The 23,367-nt window shown below is 50.0% G+C and overlaps 2 protein-coding genes across 2 annotated transcripts; both read right to left on the reverse strand.

Moving 5' to 3' along the window:
- Positions 1 to 371: 371 nt before the first annotated feature.
- On the reverse strand, positions 372 to 8,479 carry POU2AF3 (POU class 2 homeobox associating factor 3). The gene is made up of 5 exons (XM_050910845.1): positions 8,457 to 8,479; positions 5,450 to 5,567; positions 3,034 to 3,091; positions 1,221 to 1,447; positions 372 to 710 (listed from the first exon to the last, which is right to left on the reverse strand). Exons 1-5 carry the CDS (start codon positions 8,477 to 8,479, stop codon positions 372 to 374), a joined length of 765 nt encoding a protein of 254 aa, XP_050766802.1.
- A 3,667-nt stretch (positions 8,480 to 12,146) lies between these two features.
- POU2AF2 (POU class 2 homeobox associating factor 2) lies at positions 12,147 to 18,344 on the reverse strand. Its single transcript, XM_050910846.1, has 4 exons — positions 18,192 to 18,344; positions 14,222 to 14,264; positions 13,176 to 13,471; positions 12,147 to 12,548 (listed from the first exon to the last, which is right to left on the reverse strand). The coding sequence occupies exons 1-4, from the start codon at positions 18,342 to 18,344 to the stop codon at positions 12,147 to 12,149; spliced, it is 894 nt and encodes a 297-aa protein (XP_050766803.1).
- Between the last annotated feature and the right edge of the window lie 5,023 nt (positions 18,345 to 23,367).

A 23,367-nucleotide genomic window follows, 5' to 3' on the forward strand; every position in this document is an offset into this window, starting at 1 on the left:
AGCAGAAGAGAAAAGCACTGACATTTAGCACAGGAGGAATGAACAGGCTTCAGCATGCATACCAAATTATTTATTTGTATCAAAAAGAGCTGGCTTAATGACATGCGTTTGGTAAGGCAGCTTAGGATTTCTTTAAAAAACAACAACAACAACAACAACAACAAACAGAAAAAAAAACCCCAAACCACCACCACAACAACAAAACACCCCTGACCATACAATACAGGAGGACTAATGTAGTGACAGTGTCATGTAAAAAATGTGTGAGTAGTGAAGGATAAACTGGACTGTGTTAGGCAGCGCAACTTTGCATAGTTCATGGGCAATTAATCTGATTTGGATACAGTGGATGTGTAAAACCACAGTCCCCATTAGCTATAGCAGATGTCACAGTTCCTATCCCTTCTGAAGAAGTCATCAGCCATGGCCATGGGCGGTAGGTAGTCCATGCAGTCCGTGCTGGGGCAGGGGAAGTACTGCGGGACCCTGTCGTCCACATGCTGGGAGCCACAGGCTGTGCAGCAGCAGGCAGAGGTGGTGTATGGGGAGGGGGTATGGCAGGACCACTCCTCCGCAGGGTAGCCATAGGTCTTGGTGTCCAGAGCAGAGGGTGGGCTGTGGGTCAGCGAGGTGAAAGGAGATAGCTGAGGAGGAGAGCAGCTATAGTTTAATGAGCTGGACAGATCAGCTGAACTGGAGGATCCAGCAGCCTAGAGTTTGAGAGAAAAAAAAAACAAACAAACAACAGGACGTTTCAGGGCGTCATTTGGGGAAATGTGGACAGCAGCCAGAATTTCCATGCCGTTGCCTTTCTCGGGAGCCTCTGGCTACCCAGGGAGATGGTTTGGCCCTTGGACGCCTAAACCCAAGAGGCAGCTCCTGTGACATTATTGTTAATAGGGAGCTTCTCTGCGAGTTAGACAACCACTAGCTGGAACTGGGCTATTCTTTGCAGAAAATCTACAGGATCCGTAGAAGGGACATTCCCTATTCTGCAGCCTGTTCCTAGGTTTGGCTGGGCCTCCCTGTCCCCTGCTCCCGATGGGCAACCATGCAGAAGTCCACACAAGCAGCCTGCATTGCTCTGGCTGTACCCCATGCCCCTAAAAGCAGCCACATTTCCAAATCAGCTTACTGCTGTTCTGCCCCAGGATGTGACTCCCTTCCCCATCTTCCCTCTGAGTGCACCTGTGGCTGCTCCCCTGGGACACAAAGCTTACCAGGCCCTGGTTAAAGCAGAGCGGGACTGGCTGGAAGGCATCTGATGTGTAGTGTGAGGATGTCTGGAAAGCACTGAAGGCTGGGTCTAAGGGCGCATCTGTCTGAAGACAGGAATCTACCAGCTGCTCCAAATAGCTAGGGCTTTCTTCACAGGAGAGGCAATTCAAAAACTGCCATGATGGACAATAGTTGGGAACAGAAGAGATGGGTTCTGCATCAAAAGGCGCTAGGAGAGAAGGTAAACCAGACAGTAGCAGATTATTCAGTATCTGTCTTCACAAAGGGCAGGTGTTGCCCCAGGTCAGGTTTCAGTACTCTCATATGTTCAGTAGCCCTATGGATTTAGACAAGGAAAAAGGTCCTTCAAGTTCAGGGTGAATTTTCGAGGGAAGCAGACACCAGGAGGAAGATGCTCAAAAGCATGCAAATAACTTGGGGAACTTTAGTCCCCTTAGAAAGCTCCAAAGCTCTTTAAGTACTGCTGGAAACTCTTCTGGCTCCAGCAGAACAGGACAGGGATCCAGCTGGAAAATCCCTCAGACTGTTGACCCTCTGGCCTCCCTTCAAATGTCAACTGTTTACAGACCTAGAAGCTTGCCGTGCAGTGATTTATGCTTCACAGATTGGCAGATGGCTTGCACCTTTGCCTCACCCAGTCTCCAGATGCAGGGTAGCTACATCTGCAGGAAGAAGGGGATAACAGAAGAATAATTTGCTCTTTTATCCTCCAAACAGCCAGACAGAAGACAAACTTCTGAGCAGGCAAAATGGGGCAAGTCAGTGGTAAAGTGGCATTGCGTCCACGTAGTGTTACTGGCGAAAGTGCAAGTTCCTAGAAAGCTGTAGGGTCAGACTCTCACTGTACTGTAACATGCTTGCTGCGGGTATGAAAGCTCACAGCAGATCTGACTTTTCAGAATTATTATCTTTTCATGCTGTGTTCAAATATGGTTAAAAGCAAAGCCCTATCCATATGGAGGGGCACAGGTCTGAAGGCAATGGAACTGCACGTGGGTAGAGAGTCACTCAGAGTCATAATTGTTTGCAGGTTCAAGGTGGCAGTGTTTAGCTGGATGTGGGGAGGAAGTGAGAAGCACCTGAAATACATAACAGATGGAGACTTTCCAGCCTGAAAAAGCTTTGGTATGTCTCACGTTTCTGATTTAACATAAGCAAATTGATTCCCAAATATTGATGATCTAATAATTTCCTTGTCCATACAATGTATATATTCACACCTGCCCAACCTTTTAGGTCTCTCTGCTTTGGCTGCGGAACAATTGAAGGATCTGTGAGCCCAAAGTGCTATTCCCCCCACCCCTTTCCCCTTTCCTTGGATATTCACACACAGGAGGAAGAAACTCTTTGTGTTGCTGAAAACCTGACACTCCTCTCACTCCTATGGATGCTGCCAGGAGAGTGAGAACAGCCAGCTCTGCTGGAGCTCAGCAAAGTGCTCCAGGGCGATCTGACCCTCTAGCTCCAATTGGACCCACAGACTGCAGCCTGGAGAAGGTGATGCCAGCAGTGTTATTCCCTAGGGGATGAGCATCCCTTCCTGAAGGGGATCTCTCTCCTTGCTGTGGGAAAAATAAACTGCACAAATGAAAGCATGTAAGCGTGCTCCTGAATGGGGTAATATGTACCCTGCTGGCCTCACGGCATCCTCATCTGCATTTTGTGGGCTCCTTTCAGGTGTTGATTGGCTGCATTGCCGGTTATCTGGTAGTGCCTGCCTCAACCAAGGGCTGGAAAAACTCTGGGCTGTGGGAGAAATTGGGAAGGGACGTGTGGATGGGCTTTAGTACCAACCTGGGTGAGGAGGAGACACAGACTCTGAAAACTGGATGCTGCTGCCGCCCCAAGAAACCTGACCAAAGAGAAGGGAAGAAAAGGAATTGTAGATACTGTAACACAGAGGAGCGTTTTTTTGCATGCTGAGGTAAGCCAGGATTTCGCTTCAACCTATTTGTGTAAACCTTATTTACCTCATGGCTGTGACATGGAAAACTTCCCTAGCGTTGACAGAACAAGATTAATGTGCATAACATGATTTTTCCCTGAGGCTATAACAGCACTGGAGGAGCACAACACCAACCTGGTGTAAAGCCCTTGATACAGCATCTTGCTAGTGTGCTCTTCCTACTGCATTATTACTGTTAATTCAGCAGAGATGTGGCTGCCTTTGAAACTAACATGTTAATTTCTAGGACCATGAATTCCACAGTGGAGGGATCCCGAAGAATTTGTAGGGATAAATATGATTGAGAATGAGTAACTATCAAATTGTAGCGATAACTCTTGAAACATGACTAAAGACAATTGCAGGTATCCCCACAGCTGGGCATCAGACTGGGTCATTGTGCTTGGTGTTGAAGTCATTTGAGAACCAGCTCTGACATTACTCCCCACTCTAACACAGCTATGTGCCTCTATGAAAATGGAGAGTCTCATTTTCTAAGGGATGCTTAGAAATCTGTTCTAGGAACCTGACCTGCTATAGGGGAGAAATCCACCCCAACAGCAACGGGAGTTTTGATGCTTGTTGTTTGGGACCAGGCTTTTACTCTGCAAATACAAATACTGGGTTTTTTTCCTCAGTTTTAATTCATACAGACTTCCACTTCATTTCCTTTATTCAAAATGCTCTCAAGTTAGTGGCTCATTTCCCTAGCAACAATTTCCTAGCATATCCCTGTGCATTTAATTCATTAAATAGTGGCTATTCTGGGCTGAAAGTGCCTGTAGGACTACCCCTCTTCTCTTTGGCTGCAGATGTGTAACAAAGCAGACAGAGCCATACCACCAGCAGCAGAAGTTTTCAGGTTTGGCTTTTTTCAGTGCACGGAGGCAGCTTATCCTGCCGGCCCTAACCTCTGGGGCCTCTCCAGGACAACGCATACCTTTTGCGGATCACAAAGGTAACCTCCTGCACTGCCACTTTTCACTTTTTCCTGTGTGGGCAAAATGAGCGCTGTGTAAACTCGCTGTGGGAAGCAAAAACCAGTTCCACACAGCCCTGTGACGCCTGGCTGCGATGAAGAGGCTGCTTCGATCAGGGCTGGAGGGGAGGAGTGACCCAGCATTTCCAAATCCTAGCAGTTTTGTGCACTGTCCACCCAGGCCTCTCCGCCTGTGGCTTGCAGGCTGATCAGCCTTTTGTGCAATCAGCGGCAACAAGGTACAGGAGGTGGCAGATGAAATCTGAAAACCATCCAAAGCTGTAATGTCATGAACCAGGAAGAAGTAATGATTTACCAACCTCTTTATGCAAATCCCTAAAGTGGCTGGAGCTAGAGGACTCCTACAAAGACTGGAAGTGTGAGTGAGAGAGAGAGTGTACACGTGTGTGTGTACACACATGCAGATCTTCATCTCCTCCTTTAGAAGAGATGGTGCTAGGAACTGCCCCAGTGGTACTTAAAAACATTGGAGACCTGAATTCAGTCAGGCACGCTTGAATATTATGCTAAGAAGCCCTAATGGAGCAGGATGGAGCCCTGCTTAAGGAGTCTTTGCCCATGCCTTGTTTTCTTCCTTTCTGCTAGCCAAAATTTGGGGCTGTTGCTAAGACCCAAATTCCCAAACCCTCTCCACTGCCTGGGAGCTGCTGGAGACACGGTACCTCTGGTGCCTTCATTTCCTGCCTGATCTAACTGGACAAGAGAAAGCCTCCAGGGGCAGGGGGTGGTTGAAAGCAGCTTCCTGGGGGGCTGAGACTTGAGGAAAAGGGGGAGGTTAGGGGAGCTTTAGTGTGAGAGAGCTTTGCACTGGTTGCTCCTCAAAGCTGCACAGGTCAGGTCAAAGGCGTGCCCTGGGCATATGCTTCACCTGATGCTGCGAAACAGTTTGGTGCATGCTTCAGCACGGCCAGGCCACATTGTAAATGGGGGGCAGTGACCATAGCCTGCCTTGCTCATCCAGCATAATGATACTGGAATTGCTGTGATAACTGTAAGTTGGACTGAAATTTGTCCACGTGGGCCTTTCATCCCAGAAAGAGTTACGTTTCTGGAGCACCAGCTCTGCTTTTTCCCTGCTCTAATGGCTCAGACCTTCACCTGTTTAGATCACTGCTGCAGTTACCCTGGCTGAATATTCTTCTCCCCCATCCTGACCAGCCTGCTACATTCAGACTTTGGCAGTCTCCTTGACCCAGAGATTACAGTCTTGGCAAAAAAGATTAAGAGAGAAGAGACAGAGTAAGCACCAAAAGATTTTTACTTACCGCTGCACCGGTTGCTTCTTGTCGTGCTCTTCTCTGCTGCAGTAACTCCTTAACTGTAATCTTTACTCTAACACCTTGATACACCTTGGGCTTTCCTGAAAGAATTTGTGGAAAAACACTTTACAAGCTGGGAGACTTTCAGAACATACAGCAAATCCAGCATGTTTTAAGGCATGCTCTATGCGGAGTCTGCTTAGAGTTAACATGATTATCTGGTCACTGTTAAGTCGCTTGTAATCACAGTTTATAGCTGTCTTTAACACCTGCTATTCAAGCTTGTGGCAAGCAGATATTTATGAAAAAGTTGGTGTTGATTATATTTAGTAATCATACATGTTTTATTCTTTTCTATCTCCTCCTTCCCCCCCACCCTCCAGGTGTCCTAATACCAAGCTCCATCTGGTGCTACAATTGAATTTTTTTAAATTCCTATCATATTTGCCACTCTTAGGACCTGAAAATAAATGTGGGAAGCACTTCATCTGGCAGATGAAGACCAGGAATAAAACAATGGAAATATGTGGTCAGTTATTCAGAGGGCTAAACAAAACACAAATAAAATGACTGGTTTCATTAATCACTTCTTGCAAAGTCTAGATTCTCTCTTTATTTTGCTCATTCTGTACAACTCCCATTTATTTCAAACAAGCATTTAGGATGTCTTTAATCCAGCCAAAACCAATCAGCAATCATCAGGCACTACCTGATGAGGGATTTTTAGTACAGGAAATGGTAAAGAATTTACCTATTCTGAAAAATCACTTTCACTTGCTGTACTCATGGTAAAATACTTAAAGCCTCTGGCAGTTCTGTTTCTGTCCTAACTTTCTGCTGTTATTTTCATCCGGTAGCAGATCCTTCAAACACTAATGTTGTCTCATCCTGCAGTGAGCTGTTCCCCAGTGGAGGCAGCTGGTTGCACGTTCCCTGTTCTATTGCTGCTCCACGCAGCAAGATGACAGTGCTGGATTTGCAGGTTCCGCTCGCCCATCCAAGAAATCCCACACTGGAGGCACTGTCCTCTTCTGCTATAACCTCTCTGCGTTGCTGATGGCTGTACAGCATCTTCACCCTCCTGTCTGCCCACTCCCAGCCCTCCTGCTGCCCCCTTGGTGCTCTGGTTGAGCTGTAACAGGCATACAGGTCCCTCCGGGAAGGTGGCAGGCTGAGCTGGGTCTGCCTTGAGGGGAGTTTCCTGAGCTGTGCTCTCAGCACCTGGGGATTATTCATCTCATGTTGTTATGTTTTGTTTCTATTCAACAAACTGAAGATGGGGAAAATGAGGGGAGGGAAGGGTTGAATTTGACGAGAACACCCTGTTACCAGGCCTCCCTATAGCCAGGGAGGGCCCTGAGCTAGCAGCCCCTTCTGCAAGTTTGGGTTCGTGCTGCATACAGCCTCTTAGCTCTGGTCTGCACAGGTAGCTCTGGTCTGTGCAGGTAGTTGGACAGGGCTAGGGGCTACACTATGAGCACCTTAAAGACAAACTAGCAGGTGAGGTATGGACACATCTATAACCCAGGGGCTGGCTGTCAGGCAGCCCACACCCCCGTGCCTCAAGGATCCTGCTTTTCTAGCACCCCGAGGCCCCAATGCGGTCTGCATGCAGCTGAGGCATTGAGAGCCGGGCTACCACGGCCAGCTCTCCTGACCTGGCCAGGCTGTGGACGGAAGGGGCAGGGTGATGAAGCCGGGGGTCAAGGAGCAGGGTGGTGAGGGTGGGCGGGGGGTCAGGCAACGGGGTGGTCAGGGCAGGCTGGGAACCGGGAGCAGGGTGACAAGGGCAGGCTGGGGCTCAGGGTGGACTTGGGATCGGGGAGCAGGGCGGTCAGGGCAGGCTGAGGGTCAAGAGCAGCGTGGCGAGGGCAGGCTGCGTGGGGAGGGCACAAAGAGGTGGGGGGCAAGAGTGCGGGGGCCGCGTCCCCCGCCCCGCCGCAGGGGCTCGGGACGGCGGCGCTTCCCCGCCGGGAGCCACGGGGATGGCCGCCGGAGGGCGAGCGGCGCCGGGCCGGGCTGGGCCGCCTCTGCGGCGCCCCGGCTCCCTCCGCCGGCCGCTGCCGCCGGGCCGGCCCTGCCCGCTGCGCTCCGCTGCGCCCCGCTGCGCCCCGGCCCCGCGGCGGCGGCCCCGCGGCCGGCCGGGGCTGGCACTTGGCGGGCAGGACCCCTTCCCTGCCTCCTCCTTCCCTCCTCCCCGCCCTCCGCGGTTCCTGCTCGCTTGGGAGGCGAGATTGCCTCACTCGCGAAATGACCCCGGCGAACCCCGAAACAGCCCCAAAACGGGGGGGGCGGGGGGCGGGCAGGGGAGGCGCGGCGGGGCTTACCGGACATCCTGAGCGGGAGCGGGCAGCACCTCGCCGGGCGCCCAGTGCAGCGGCAGCGGTGGCCCCGGCCCCGGCCCCGGCCCCAGAGCAGGTGAAGGGGGCAAGAGGAGATAGGCTTAAAATTTGGGGGCGAAGGGACCTGCTTGCCTGGTGGCAATGCCAGGTGGATCCCGACAATATTATTGTTTTATCCCTACGGGTATAAGTTTGAGTTTTTCTCTCCTAATGCCAAGTATTTAAAACCTCTAGAAACCAATGATTTGACAATCAATGATTGCGCGATACTTTCAATTTGAATATTCAAAGGCTCCACAAAATGGGCTATCTTTTTGTGAAACGGAGCACATCCCCATCTAGCAGAGGGTCTGGGGGAATAAGATTTGTTGGGGCCACCCTCCCCACCCTTTGCTTTTGGGACATTTGCGGGGTTTTATCCATCTTTCCCCAACCGAAGCAGATGCCTCGAAACTGGCTCAGTATTTTCCCCTCAGACGCACAGGCTGGGCTCCAGCCCTCTCATATTTCATTTGCTACCTGCAGAGAGGACTCTGCAAGGGACTGAGCTGCTTTTTGCACATTTTTTTCACATTTTAAGGCTAAATACTAAGGTTTTTGGGCCGAAATGGCAGTGGGCAGGCGTGGCGTAACGAAGAGGCTGCCCTGGGCACCCAGGTAGCTGAAGCTACCTGAATCCCACTTCTTTCCACATCACTCCCTTCCCTCTGCCCAGATGCTGGGCTTATATTGGAGTTTATTTGTGTTTTCCCCTAATTCAGACTATTTGCTCTTGCTGCACAAATTGGCCCCTCTCTTCTTACACGCTTCAGTGCTGGCCTGCCCCGTGTGCTGCAAGTGGTGGGGTTTCAGCATGTGGTAGGATGACACAGTTTTTGGATAATCCTTCATCACTACACAATACTGACATAGTTGGGTTTTTTAGGTTGCGTTTAAACTTTTCCCTGGGCACAGCAGTCTCTGCCGTGCCCCGGGAATAGCTGGCGAGGCAGAAGGCAGGCCAGGCTGTTAATAATCTACTAGCAGTTCAGTTTGGCTATTGTTGCAGCTGAATCTTTTCTTTTCGTTTAAGTTGAACAAATACGCTTGATTTCTGTGGGGAGTGGTCGCAGCAGCGATGCCATTCCTTGTGCTGAAATGTGCCTCTGCAGCTCCTGGTAGGCCAAGCCTTGCTTGGGGTGGCTCTGCAAGGAGGAGCCCTCTCCCCCCACCTACGATGCAGCAAAAAGGAGCATGCTGTGCTGGGGCAGTTGCAGGGGGGGGATCGCAGGGGAGTACACAGGCCTGCCTATGCTAAGTTGTTTGGGACCCGAAGCTCTTGCGTTGCTGGGGCTGCTTCGTGCTGAAGCATTGGTGGTGGGTGGGTAGAGCCCGGTGAGGCCACGAGCGCTGTGCGGGGGAGCTGGCACTCCTGAGAGCCGGGGTAATGTTTACCTCTGTAACCAGAGACCACAGAGCGGAGTGTGCAGGCTGCTCAGCTCCAGTCATGACTGAGCTGTATGCCTTAAGGAAACATGAAGCACCCATGTTCAGGGTGTTCCTGCGTATCCTGGGTTTCAGAGCATTTCCAGGCTCACAGAGACCCTGCCTTGGTTAAGAGCCAAGTGCCAGAGTGGGTCAAACACTTCCAAGACAGCTCAAAAACTTTCTGTCCCTGCTTCTCCCTCAGAGCCTGACAGGAATACAGCCAGACTGAGCTGGTGTCCCCATCCATGCAAGGCCCTTGAAGAAGGTACAGCTGAGATAGCTGATGGAGACTGCTTTGCCACTTTGTCAAACAGCAGCTATGGACAGCAATTTAGCCTGGCGGCGTTGTCAAGCTGTGGTGTGGAACAAGGCTGCGGGCTCGTGCAGGCTTCAGGTTTGGGGGCACAGGGGCTGGGCGCGGGGCAAGGAGACCTGGGCACACCCCAAGATGCTCTGGGGCTCCTTGCCTTGCCCTGGCTCGCAGTCAGGGGAGCAGCTCTGGCTGAGCGGGTGTCGCCCCGGGATGCCTCACACCTGCCGCTCGCGGGAGCCTGTGGTGCCCACGGACCAAACGGGCAGGCAGCCGGGCTCACGGCCACGTGTGCGGAGGAGCCCTGGCTGCTGGCTCTTTCCCTGGGCTGAGCTTTCCCTGTCTCTCTGGGGCCCAACTAGCAAAAAGAAGGGCGCAGCCCGCGGGGTGGGCAGAGGCGTGATTTGAGGCACAGAGAGCCGCTGGAGTTTGCTTTTCCGAGCAGGTCTGAACAAGGCTGGGGAATCAGGAAGCATTGGGAGGGACCCCAGCCCAGCCAGGACCGGAGCCCGGCGCTCCCGGCCGGCCGCGGGCCTCTGCCCGAGCCAGGGCTCCGGGGGCTCGGCCCCCGGGGAAGCCTGGGCGCAGCCCAGCGGCGGGGCGGGGGCGCGGGCGCGGGGGCGAGCTTCGCACGGCGGGCGGGGCTGGCCCGCGGCTGTAAGCCCGGCACGGCTCCGGGGCCGCTGCCCCGGGAGCGCAGCGACGCCTGCGGGCGGGCGGCCGGCCGTCCGTCCCTGCCGCCCGCTGCTGCGGCGGGCTGCGGACCCCCGCGGGGTGGAAGCAGGGGCTGCGCTGAGCCCCTGAAGACATAAATGGGCTCTGCCGGGCACGTTGCAGCAGGGCTGCTGGGGCTCCGGCTCTTGCAGCTGCTTCTCAGCTGTGCTGCGAGGGGTCAGGGTGAGCGGTCTGTCCCCGCGGCAGCCTGCGCAGAGCCTTCTCTTCTGGGGCAGCTGCCGAGATCCCTGGGAGCACTCGTTCCACCCTTTGATGCCAGAACACACCCTGGATGGTTTGCGGGTGCCTGAACAGCCAGGGAGGTGTTGTCTGCCAGATGTGGGCTGAGCAAGGGGCTTGTACGATTGCTGTGTGCGCACTGAGGAGCAGGGACGTTCCTGGCCTACAGGATGAGGGTTGCCAGGCATGGTGCTAGGTGGTGTGCCTGTAAAAGAAAGGGCTTTGTGTAGAGGACTGGCCTGGGCCCCTTGGCAGCTCTCTGTAGCGTTGCTTACAGGGGCCTGATATTGCTGCCTGTTTCTACGTGCAGTGCTGTGTCCCCAGTCCACGTTCCCCCGCAGAGAGGTGCCTCCAGGCAGCATGGCACGAAGTGATGCCCTGGGCCCGATCCTGTGACCCCGGTGCCATTTATGATCCCTGGAGGGTGCTGAGAAGGCTCGAAATGCCCCATCAGCCCCAGGATTTGAGGAGAAAAGGCAAGGAGGGCCTTAAAGCATTTCATCATGACACACTCTCAGGTCCTGGAAAGCTCCTGTTCTTCCTCAGCGAGGCTTTTGTTGCTGCTTCTGTGGGTGCCAGACTGGGGGACGAGATGGGGCAAAGAGGGTAGCCTCTACCGGGTATGGACACAGCAGGCGGGATTGGCTGCATCTGTGAGGGTTGTACAGGACTCCTCTGTGCGTGTGTTCGCGTGTGCAGAGCTACCTCTAGTGGCCGTGGGCCCCGGCCTGGCACTGGGACTTCAAATCAGCCTTGTTCCCAATTACAGTCCCAGGTGGGTGCCTCTTGGCAAGGGGCTGGAAGCAGTCTGCCTTATGCCCACTGACACAAGGCTTCGGGTCATGTCACTGGTATTGATCTGGCGTAGGCAAGGGGGGGGAACAGCTCTGTGTTTTCTTCAGGGCAAGAGGGAAATTGGGGAGGAGGTGTTTTGTGCATTGCAGGTGGGAAGGATGGTGAGGCTTCCTCGTGCCCAGATCAGCAGGCAGGACGGTGCCCTGACAGTCCCTGCCAACACCCTAAGCTGTCTGCCAGGCCCTGGTGTAGTATGGTGAGCTTTATTTGGTTGTAGCCTTCTGTGCTGTATGCTCAAATGTGCCATGCCTTTGCTACTCTGGCCATAACTGTTGCCCAAGACAATGCCATGTTCACAGCATGCTAGCATTAGGGACATACGTTTATGCTGCTTACCATTATACAGACTCTGTGCTATTAAGGAGGGCTTCCCCCAGCCCCTGCCTTGCTCCCCAGCCTTCCCAAATCTCTTCTGGTAATGCTGCTCTGTAGATGTAGTTTAAGGTTCAGAGCAATGTGTTTTCTCAGCATCTGAAAAGAAATACCTGAGATCCTTGTTTGTAGGAAAGGCCCATAGATTGCAGATATTTTTCAGGCTGTGTACTTTACTTGTAGCACAGCGTGACTGTGAGCAATGACTTTCATAAGGCTCTAGAAGGCACCACTATGAGCTAAATGTGGTATATCCAAGTGATTGTATTTCTAAACAGACCATAAAACATTGCATGTTGTTAGCATCCTCTGTTTGAAGGACCAGCTTTAGGAAAACGCGTACAAGTAATTAACTTGCTTCAATAATGGTCCATTTTTCTTTTCCTCCAACTGTTATCTCTCATCAGTAAGTTCTCCGGCATTCATAAGTCCCCCAGATGGGACTTCCATCCTCTTTTGCCCAGGCAGAGTTATCGTGAAGGGGCAACATCTCCAAGGACTGCTCTGGTGAGAGGTGGCTTATCCTGGAGGTAAGCTCGTTTGCCACAGTCATGAATGGTGAAAAGGAGTAGGGTGAGGTGGCAGCACAGCTGGGGGAGTAGTGGACATCTTCAAGAGGATGCAGAGGGTAGGGCTGGGCTCCGGGGATGGCTGGGGTCCAACCTGAGCTTCGGTATGGGGAAATGCCTCCGGACTCGTGTGAGGAGAGGCAGCTGGCACTGGCAGGCAGTGCTTGCAGAGGGTCTGAGCACGCACCATCCGACTGGCTGAGACTGTTGGGTGAGGTCTGCTCCCCAGGCTCTCTCTGCATGGAAGTGGGGAGAGAAGGCAAGAAAGTCCCTTAAGAATAAAAGCTTGTTCTGGATGTAATGGCATATCTAGCTTGGCTTCACCAAGCCAAGCTATCCCCAGAGCCTAGCTGGGAACACTCACAAGGGTTTCTGTTGCTCTGGAGCAGTATTTGGTGTTAAAAATGTTGAAGGAAACGTCCATGCTGTCAATAGTGAGCAAGACCTGGAACAGGCTCCCGGTGGGACTGACCTGCCCTGACCCTGCAGGGCCCAGGAGCTCTGCTCTGGGGGTGTTAATGGAGCTGGCTCCTGGGAAGTGACAGGGATGGGGATAGGCAACGGTCTGGAGCTGACAAATGATGCTTCTAGAAACTTAAGGAGCTTAATGGAGTAGTTGTTTTGGGGAGCAGGGGGTTGTTAATTTAGGACCTGGCCTCCAACAGGAAGAGGGGACAATTAGATAGAGGATGGCAACAAAGAGAATAAACATTCCCTCTCAGCCCTGCCCCATCTGCTGTGTGCTCTGCCGTGGCTGCCTCCTGTAACAGCCACATCCTTCCCGCATGAGTCCCCCTGACTTAACCCCAGCTTTAAATTGGGTAATCTTTCATTGGGTGACTGAGAACTGTAGACTCACTCACTAGTAGGAAGTGCGCTGTGTCATTAGGGAAGGATGGCAGGAGAGGGGGCACAGAAGGGCTGAAGAAGGAGCTGGTACCAGCTGTGAGGGGAGTAGCATGGTAATCCCCATATTGGTCGGTGACGTATGGGTCCAGAAGTGCTGAGTAGCCCTGAGTGGCAGAGGAATCGCACGAGAAGGGCTTGGACCCTATGGGGGATGAGTAGACATCACTGACAAACTGCTTTGTGTTGTGGAAATCCAACTCAGTTGTGAAGGACCTCCTGACGCCGTAGTAACCAGCCGTGGTTGGTGAGCCTGTGGTGGTCAGAAAAAAGGGTTGGCTAAAAAGAAACCATAACAGCAGCACCTGGGGAGCCACAGAGCTATGGGCACCTCTGCAGGTGCAAAGTAGAGCCCTTTTCTCTCTAGCATCACCCAGGGCAGGAGTCAATCCTGTCTTGAAACGGGTGTGTCAGCCCAAGTGCTTTTAGCACCTCGGACTGCCCTGATCCAGCCGATGACCTCCATCTGCAGCAAACCAAATGTGTTTTGGGAAGCTTCAAGTATGAGGCCAGGGGGACTGATGTTAGCTTTGCCAGCCTTTGCTTCTTCCTTGCTCTGCTGCAGCCCTTGGGGAGGAAGATGGGGTTACAGCTACAAAACCACCTGCCTCACTCCCTTTTCCCTGCCCGAGAGCTCAAGGGCCAAAACAGTTCAGCTCCTGGTTTTGTACTTTCTCTCTTCAGCTCCAGGGAAAACTGGAAGGTGCAGAGGGAAAAGAAGGTGTTCTGTGTGACACCTCTACCAAAAGAGGTAGGAACTGCTTTAATTACCTCTCTTTCCCCTCTTTGGGAATTTCATATAAGATTACAGGGGCTGTATTCTTTTATTATTGCTGTTCCTGTTTTGACTCTTTCAATTACTTTCCTCCTGGGCTCTCTCTGAGGGGTGGCTCTGCTCCAGTGCTCCTTTGCTCGCGTCATGTCCTTTGGAGGACAAGAGACAGGAGCAGTGTCAACTGTCCAGCCTGCGTGGAAGGTATTTATTGGTGGAGGACAACCTCACCTGGCATTTGGACAAATGGTGACTGCGGTGTGCCGGTGCTGCCCTGCAAAACATAAAGATATGTTAAAAAATGTATTTTCAAAGCAAGGCAGCTCTCTAAGCATGTAGTTTGGGAAGGTGTTGACCTAATTCAGATGCACTATTTGAGCCTTGGTGCTATCAGTATGAAGAGCTTAACTACAAGATTTCAAGCCTGGGGCCTCTGAGGTATTAGCAGATATAGGCTAAGAAGAGATTTTGAAGGTCTTGTGTAGAGCTGATAACAGTAGAAATATCAAGATAACTGGCTTCTTTCTCATGTACTGCAGGGTCTCTCAATGCAGGCATAATGCTGAACAGTCATTTTGGTGTTGGCACAAACCAGGTCTCAATAAGCTGGTATCTAAGCCCTTGGTTGGTCAAAACAGGCAGATTCTGCACTGCCCATGTTCTAGCCCAGCTCTCCTGTGTGCGTCTGCCTGTCACAGAGCCGCTTTAGCTGGCCTCTCCTAGCAGAAGAAGCAGGCTGTGTGTAGAAGGCAGCTGTTTCTACCTCCTATTTGGGTGCTACAGCAATACTGATAATAGTAATCTCCTCTTGGTCCCTAGGTAAGGGAGAATTAGCCCTGAGTGACCCTGGTGCTCACGGTGGCTAATTCCTTACAAAGCACTGTGGCAAAGGTATATGTTCCTCTGGAGCAGAGCTCATACATGGAGTTTTCATTGAGTTCTGTCTCTGGACCTCCAAACCCATAAAGCAGAAATACAGTGCCCACGGCTGCATTTACTTCAGCTGTGCTGTCGCCCTGGCCAGTGATGGTGGCATGCTATTTTCAGTTTGCATAGTGCAAACAGGAGGTTCCTGCCATAGCAAGCAACCAAATTTAGAGGTTTAGATTTGAATTAAATTTGCCAGTGCTAGGACTTCCTTTTACTGCTGAGGGAGGTTTGCAGCTGCTCCCTGCTCCGTCATGAAAATGAGCTCTGAGCCCACACAAGTCACATGGGCTGCAGGAGGGACAGGAGGTGTCAGGAAGGAGCCCTTTGGCTTGTGGGCAGATGAGAGTGTTGATGTTGCAGGGTCAGGGCCAGGGCATGCACCTGTCTCCAGCTGGGCCATTTTCGGCCGCAGACCTCAGTGAGGATCATAGCTGGTAATGCACACAGCCCTGCAAAGCTAAAGCCTCCACATGCAAACCTGGTCTCAGCAGACACCCCTCTCTCAGCATCCATGGCGCTTCAGTAATACCTTCTCCTGCTTCAGGGTTTTTCCCCACTACCTCCTCTGCCTGCCCATGGCCATTGTATCCTGCAGCCAGCTCATGTCTGCATTCACTGAGGAGGAATCCATTTGAAAGTAATGGTGCAGGCCTCTGCACTAGTGTTTAGACCCCAGTCTTAACACCCCACCGGGAAGTGGTCTAGCACTGTCATCTGGCACCCCTAATACTGTGTTTGAGGAAAAAGTCAAGTTAGCAGGTGCAGGTAGTGCAGATGCTGCCTATAGGTCAAAGGGCTGCTGGGATGCTTTACTGGAGGGACAGGAAGGTCCCTGGGCGCAGCTGCCAGCCTCTAGTATGGAGCATTTCAAATTACTAGTGCATCTAAGTTCATCTTTGATCCTGTCTGTTCAACAGCCACTGAAACTACTTGACTGTGTGTCACAGCAGCAGGTCCTCTTGCACACGCCTACGATGGATAGCCACAGAGCTGACATTAGCTGCAAGGGCTTTACCTGCCTTAATTCAATTGCAAGAGCCTCTGCAGCAGTCCATCCTTGGCCTCCATCATAGCAGGCACCTGCGTACTTGCAGAGACCTACATTTCACTTGCCTCCTGGCTCCTTATCAGGCGATGAATGGCTTGGCTTAACTGAAGCCCATTAGTTCATTTCCTCCCTGCATTACTTCCTTTCAGTGCTGTAGGACTGGGGGAGCTGGATCTTCTGCAACACATCAGTGTGGCTGTTTAGCATCACTTGAGCCCACAGCATATTCAGCTGTTGATAAGCTTGGTCTCAGCCTGCCTCGCACTTGACTGGCCTCTGAGTGCTGCTGGGCATAGTGCTTCATCTGTGTACCTACCAGTTTTCCCCACCTGAGAAAAGAGGGTGATCCTTCTATCATGCAGAGGGTAACTGCTGGTTAATGCCTATGCAGTGGATGAGCCAAAGGAAAAAAGTCAGACCCTCCCTAAAGCCCAGGACCAAGCCCTTCTGCCCTGCAGTTGGTGGGAACTCAGAAGCCCAAATTGTGTGGTTTTCATCACAGTACACACTGGTTTCCTATCATTTGATATGTGCAGGGCCTGGCTGTCATGAAATTGTTGCTGTTCTGCTGCCTCAGTAAACAGCCCAGCAGCTCACCTCTGATAAGCAATGACCTTTCCTTAGCAGCACAGATCTCCTCCATAGACCTCCCCTTGCACAACAAAGGCTTACTGATTTTGGAGCAAAGATCATGTTCAAACAAAAGATGCAGCTAAATTACACTGCATCATAAATATACAAAGGGGTGTTCAGTTATCTGCCGTTTGCTTTGATTCTGGATTATATTATGTCAGATAAACAGAGCTGCACTTACAGCTGTTCTTGTCATGATTTGTTCGAGCAAATACGGATGTTTGCCCTGCACAGTAATTTTCCATCTCTCATATGGAATTAGCAAGAGGGCTGATTTTGCATTAGACAGACACACAACTGCTAAGCTTTGGAATACAAAGCAAAGGGCAATAAAGCAAGCAGCAAGTGTTTTACAGTTCCTAGGGCTTTTGATTGCAGCCATTGAAGCTGCTGCCTCCAGAAAGGGGAGCAGGTAAAGCATGATAGTCACCAACCAGGATCTGTTTTCTCAGTGAGTGCAAACACAGCAGTTGTTTCCTGCTGTTCCCCAAAGCAGTCCTCCTAAATGCCTGCCTGGTGGGAGCATGTGTTTCCCAGTGACTGTCCATGGCTCAGGGGGTCTTCTGCCTTTCTGCATTAGCTGAAGGCTGTGAAGATATCTATGGCTAGATCTTGCTTTGTTTGGTAATGCCCATGCTGTTTTTCTGCCTGTTTTGTTACACAGAGTTAACATGCATGAAAGTAACAGCGAGAAAATACTTGCAAGTCCCTTTGAGGTCTCTTTGTTTTGCTAAAGGCAAAAAGCCTGAGGCAAATGGCTTGGGGGTAAAAGAGCATCAAAACTCCTAATGTGTGTCTTCTGCTGCCAGTAATTCGGGTCTCTGCTCCCACCCTTTTCTTCCAGGACACAGTTTCAGCAGCTTGACTGCATCTCCTCATCTGTCAGTGGCCCCATTGCTCCCAATTAGCCTGGAAGTGAAGTGCTGCTGCTTGGTAAAGGTGAGTCTTGAGAGCACACAGGGAATGGCTTACTGTGCCACTGGATGCCACGTGCTGGCACCTGCAATATTGTGTCCTCTTCTGGGGACAGCATTGCTTTTCTGGCTAGTAATTGAGAAAAAACAATGTAGCATACTATAATTTGACTTAGGTTTCCTGTTGCCATAGAACCACTATAAGAAGAAATCATCTTTTACAAACTGATGCTTGGCCTCTTTCCAGGCCATAACATCACTGCATCTCCCCTGGCACTCTAGTATGCCAGAAAGGAGCTGGAAGGAGCACAACATTCAGGGAAGAACATCTATTTTTGTGGCACCGAGTTGTTCAAGTGTAGCTAGTGAAAAAGGAAGTTGTCTTGGAAAGGTGTCATATGCAGGATGTGAAAGGAATGAGAAATTTAGCATTACCGATTTGCTTAAAAAAAAAAGACTTTAATCTCTCAAAGGTTCACTGATGTAAAAAGTCAAGGAGCCATCTGTGATCTTTTGGGGCAAACACTAGTGTTGCAAATGTTTTTGCTATTCCCTGTCAATATTGGCAGTGCCCTGAACTCAACATAAATGTTCTTCAAACCAGAGGATTACGTGACATGACTTTTCTGGTTTAAAAAAAAAAAGGGGGGGGGGGGCAGAGTGGGAAGCTACTTACACTGAAGCAGGAGCCACTGCTTTGCCTGGATCGTTTTTCAGCAAGAAGATCTTTGACTGTGTGTTTCACTCGCACTCCTTGGTACACCCGTTTGCCAAAATCTGTAGGGACTGAGGGAATGAAATGAGCATTAGAGGAGTTCAATGAAAGCATATAGAAGCTGGAAGAGGTTGTTACGGAAGAAGCAAATTCATTGTCTCTGTACACCAAGTTAGGAAGGAAGCATATAAGACTGCTATTATTAATACAAAATCATCCCTTAGGAGCCCAACAGTGAGGGCTGCTCATTTGCAGAGAACAAAGACTGAGGTGCCCTACCCTGTATTTCAGCATTGGGTGCCATGTGGTCTCCATGCAGCTCCCTCTGTGCCAGATATGGCTGGCTGATGGTTTTTGCCTTTTGTTTTTTCAAAGAGAGCTCTGGGGCATCTTACATTACCCCTTTGGGCCAGCAAAATTTGATTGAACTATACAGCCCCTATTGCTTTCAGCAGAGATGCTGTGGTTTAGCCGCTCCTTGCCCTTCTGGAGTTGCTGGCTTTCAGCACATCGCTATGCGAGCTTTGATCTCAGTACAGCAAAGGTGGAAATACCCTGGACAGTTGGAGTGGCTCCTCTGAATGGTGATGTGAATCACAGTGCAGATCTCAGGAAAGGAAAAGGAGCTGACTGCTCAGCCTGCTTTGTATCCACAGCAAGTACAGACAGGGACTTGGGGACTCTCTTGTTTTACCAAGGTTATTGAGGAAGACACGGAGGGGTACGAGGTCTCGGCCATGTCACCCAAGAGGCTGATGGCAGGCCTGGCTCTGTTTTCTTGACCTGCCTGGCATGCAGCACAACCTGTCCATAGGGTCTGTGTGACTTTTGGTGTGAAGCATCTGTCCTCTTCCTCTGCCTGGATAAAGCTTTGCAAGATCTGCCTTGTGTACAGGCTTTTTGGCACAAGTGAGGACAGAGAGGTATGAGGAACAATACCAGGGACAGCTCTTTTATCCTGGCTAGCAGGCTGTGCCCGAACAGAGAGCACGCACCTGTGGAGCCAGGGAGGGGTGTCCATATGGGCTTTTATTGAAATCTTCCAGAGAAGAACTTAACTTTGAAGCTAATCCCTTGGAAAACATGCAGCCGTGTTCTCCTGAGGGAACACAAACAGCCATTCCACAGCTGATGTGTTTGATCTCTAAAATTGTAATTTATCATTTTGCCTTTCTGCTTTTCAGGATGCGTCAGTTGGCTCCATTTATCACTTTCATTCCTGTGGCATTGTGTCCCCAGGTGCACATACACATGGATAGCTTAGAAAGGGAAGAGCAGAGGGTTTAAACAACACAGAATCTCAGTACTGGCTTACAGTTACCCCAAATGTTTTCTGTTGGGCCACAGCAATTGCAATTTTGGGCAACTGCAACTTGGTTTTGGTGTTTGAGTACTAACCAGAGAGACTTCAGCCAAGACTGGGCACAAGGCAAACACATTGCAAGAGACAGTGCCCCAGAAAGCTTATGATCAAAATAGTCAAAATAGCGGTGAACGCTGAGTCTGCATACCAACCAGTGAGTATCTGTGGACAAGCCGGGACACAGCCAGAAATGGATATCAGCTCTTGCAGCTGAGAGGAATCTGTATACTGGGGCTGGCTCTTTTCCATGGCCCAAGGAAGAAATCTCCCTGCTGTAGTCCCTTTTCAGGGCTGTTTTTACTGAGAGCAGTTGGAAGCACAGGTACCTGGTGTGCACATGTAGCTGGAGCTCAAAATCTGTGGCAGAGCAGGTATAACTGGCAGAAACAGCTATACTTTCTGCATCGGACACTTCGCATCTTTGCATGAGAGTTCCTTTAGAGATACAGCGTTGCAATTTGCTAGAAAAGCCTGAACTGCATAGCACAGTTCATTGAGCTCTGTCATGGTTTGATACCTGTGATAACTCATGCAGCCTTTGCTAGCTGCATCCAGTTGAAGATTCAGGTCTTGATTCAGCACAGAGCTTTTGGAGGAGGACCGAAGCCAAGGAGACAGTCTTATATTTAATTTTCAGAATAGGGATATTTCTAAAATAGCATCACTGGAAAAGCTGTGAGCAGCTTTTATTCTTTTATTCTGCAGTCTGATATTGCCAAATCCTACAACCTCTTTGTGTTAAGTGACCTTGCTTCTCTGTGACGATTTCTAGCAAGTGTCTGATGCTCTGCATTTCTGCAGTCCTGTTCTACTAACACCTTTACTATGGTCTAAAGACATTAGAAAAACACTTCCACACCTCCTTACTTTTACACATGGGTGCTGTGCTATTGAAGTTACTTCACTCATATACTCACAGTTACTCCTCTGCTCAAATTCTTATAAGTAAGCAATGTAATGGCTCTGTCCTTTAACCTTGTTTTTAACTTAGCAGTCCAGCCTCACATAAATAAACCTGTTGCTTTCAGTGAGTTATTCAGCAGGATCTGATGCTGTGCTATTAAAACTCCAGATAACTCTGCTATTGGCAGCATCGGGGAAGGGAATGCTAATTTAGGCCCGAGTTTATATAATTTTCAAGCAAATTGAATCATATTTCACATGGCTTTGATCACCTTTTGGAAAAGGTGCCTAGAGAAGGCAGAACATGCTACTAGATACTATTAAATTCTTGGGACATTAAAGATGCCACACATGGATTTTAGACAATTCTTCTTTCTGACTTTTTTTTTTTTTTTAATATGAGCCCAAGGATGGCACAGTGTGTTCTTTCCCTGATATTTCCATGAAGATGCATCTTTAAGCTTGTGAAAAGTCAAGGTGCTGAAACTCACCTGTTTCCATTGTCGTCACTGCTGACAAGTCCCAGCTCTCAGATTCTGCAGGACTTTGGAGAAAGGCCGTCCGTCATGAGCTTCCCAGAGGAGAGTGGAGTCGGTGCTCATACTCCACTGGTAAAGTTCCAGCTGAGCCTGACGGAAATATGTTTTCCACAATTTAGTCGTGTCTCCACGATACCTTGTTTGGGATTTGCTTAAATGCAAATGTCTTGATGTGTGTTTCACTCCAATTTGCATGGCCAGTGTGGATCATTCCCGAAAAGTCTCTTTCCTGTCTGAACTGACATGTCATGGATGAAAACTGAGCTGAGGTTTACTGATGGAAAAATCTTGGGTTAAAGTGAAAGGCTGGTAAGTCTTGCAGTGATGAGCCATCTCCTTACAGGTGAGGAACCTGGCTGGAAAAACAAGGCTTGGGACAAGAGCATCTTCTCGTGTGTAAGTGTGAGATGCCCATGTGCTGTTGAAGATGCACGCATTACTCCACTTACTTGGGGAGTAGTACTGTCTCTCTGGGACCTCACAGGCTAGCTTGTGCATTACACAATTAAAACTGGATCTTTGGACACTGTGAACCCAGGAGACTTTGCATGGCATCCACTAGCACCTGTGAGGAGAGAGGTAATAGTCAGCCGGGGACAGCATGCTCATGGGACTGGCAGGAACATCCTTTAGCAAACCCACATGCTCCTGGTGGGGAGGCCAGGGTTTGGCTCTCCATTATGAAGTGAGGGGTTCCCTTTCTGAAGGTCTGAGGTGGGTCTCCAGTGAGGTGCCAGGAGGGGAAACAGCAGCTAGGAAAGGATCTGTTCTTACACTGCTGCTGGACCCAGATTAAAGGGACCTTTGGCCAGGCCTGCTATAGCCATTCCTCTGGTCCCAGCCTCCAAATGGTAGCAAGTCTGTTTCTGCAATATCTGAACCAAGAAGCAGAGTCAAGCCTTTAAATTCTTCTTTAAGCACCATAGCTTATATCCTAGTTCTGAAACATATCTGCATTTGCTGTAAGAGAGCCATTTTCCCTGCAACATGGCTAGCACAACTTATCAATACAGTGAGGACAGGCTGTGGTGAGGCAGATGATCTCTGGAGTGTTTTGTGTACAAGCAGAGTGGGCTGACGTGCAGCATTGCTGTGCTCATCTTACACGAGCAGAACAAGACTGGCGCCAATACGTTCCTTATAATTGAATATTTCTCCTCTTGTGGAGTCTGCTGCCAGCTTGCGGGTCTATTAGGTAAGATCCGTCCCTCTTCGTAATTCCATGCGCTTTCCTCAGCATTGGCCCAGAGATGAATTTGGCCTGTCATGTGAATTGCCTTCCTGGGGAAGGCTATTGGGTTTTTAAGTGTAATTATTCTTTTCCTTCAGAAGAAAAATAAAATACAAAGAGCAGCACCTGCAAAGGCTGCATCTGCTCAGGCCATTGAGGCAAGTGGGGAAGGCAGAGCTGAAATAACATCCTGAATAATTCCCAATATTCTTAACTTGCAGAATGACTTGAATATTCTGCCTGGTCAGACACGGAGCTCAGGACTAAGAGGACATCACACAGTCAAGGTCATGGAAGACTCGAGCTCCTGTATACAGAGTCTTTCACCATGTATATATGCCCTCTTATATAAGACAAGTCTTATTTTGGCCCATCCATTCCTGGCCAACTCTCCCGGTACCTACAGGTGTCTTGGATTTGGCTGACAGGTAATAGAATGGGCAGGAAGCACCAGGCAGGTCGGGGAAGCATTGGCAGATGTAAAGTCACAACAGAAGAGGGCTGTCTTTGCTTTGTCCGCAATAGGCTTATTTTGCCACCTGCCTCCTGGCAGGCTTCCCAGATAGTTTTGTCTCCTGTGCCGGATATTTATATACTTTGGTTAGGATATACAAGTTAAATTCCAGCCCCAATCAAGCTAATAGGTTTGCACTGTCTAGCCAGTCCAGGTGTTTTCTATACTGATTACACAATAATTACATTGAAAACAACAGATTCTGCAGAAAACAAATAAACAGAGATAAAATAAAAACTCAGGCAACCTGTTTTTAGATGAGATCCTTCTCTTACCTTACATTTTCATTTGAAAAAGCATCAGACCCAGATTTTTCTATATAATTTAGTGAATTTGGGCATGTACTTCCCATTCATGCCAGAGGGGAGAGCCTGTGTGCACGACAGGAGTTGCAGAAGCAATTGTGTATTGGCAAGGTGCGCTTTGTGGCACGTTTTATACAATCCCATTTGGTTTTAGCGTGGCATTTACCTGTGCCAAAGCAAACTTTCTGAGAATTGTGTCTCCATTTTGTGTTACAAAAGCCTGGAACAGCAGACGTAATAGTCAATGTATATTTGTTTAATTCAAACTGTCATTTCAATCTG

Source organism: Gymnogyps californianus, chromosome 25 (genome assembly GCF_018139145.2).
Source record: "Gymnogyps californianus isolate 813 chromosome 25, ASM1813914v2, whole genome shotgun sequence".
NCBI classification, from domain to species: domain Eukaryota; kingdom Metazoa; phylum Chordata; class Aves; order Accipitriformes; family Cathartidae; genus Gymnogyps; species Gymnogyps californianus.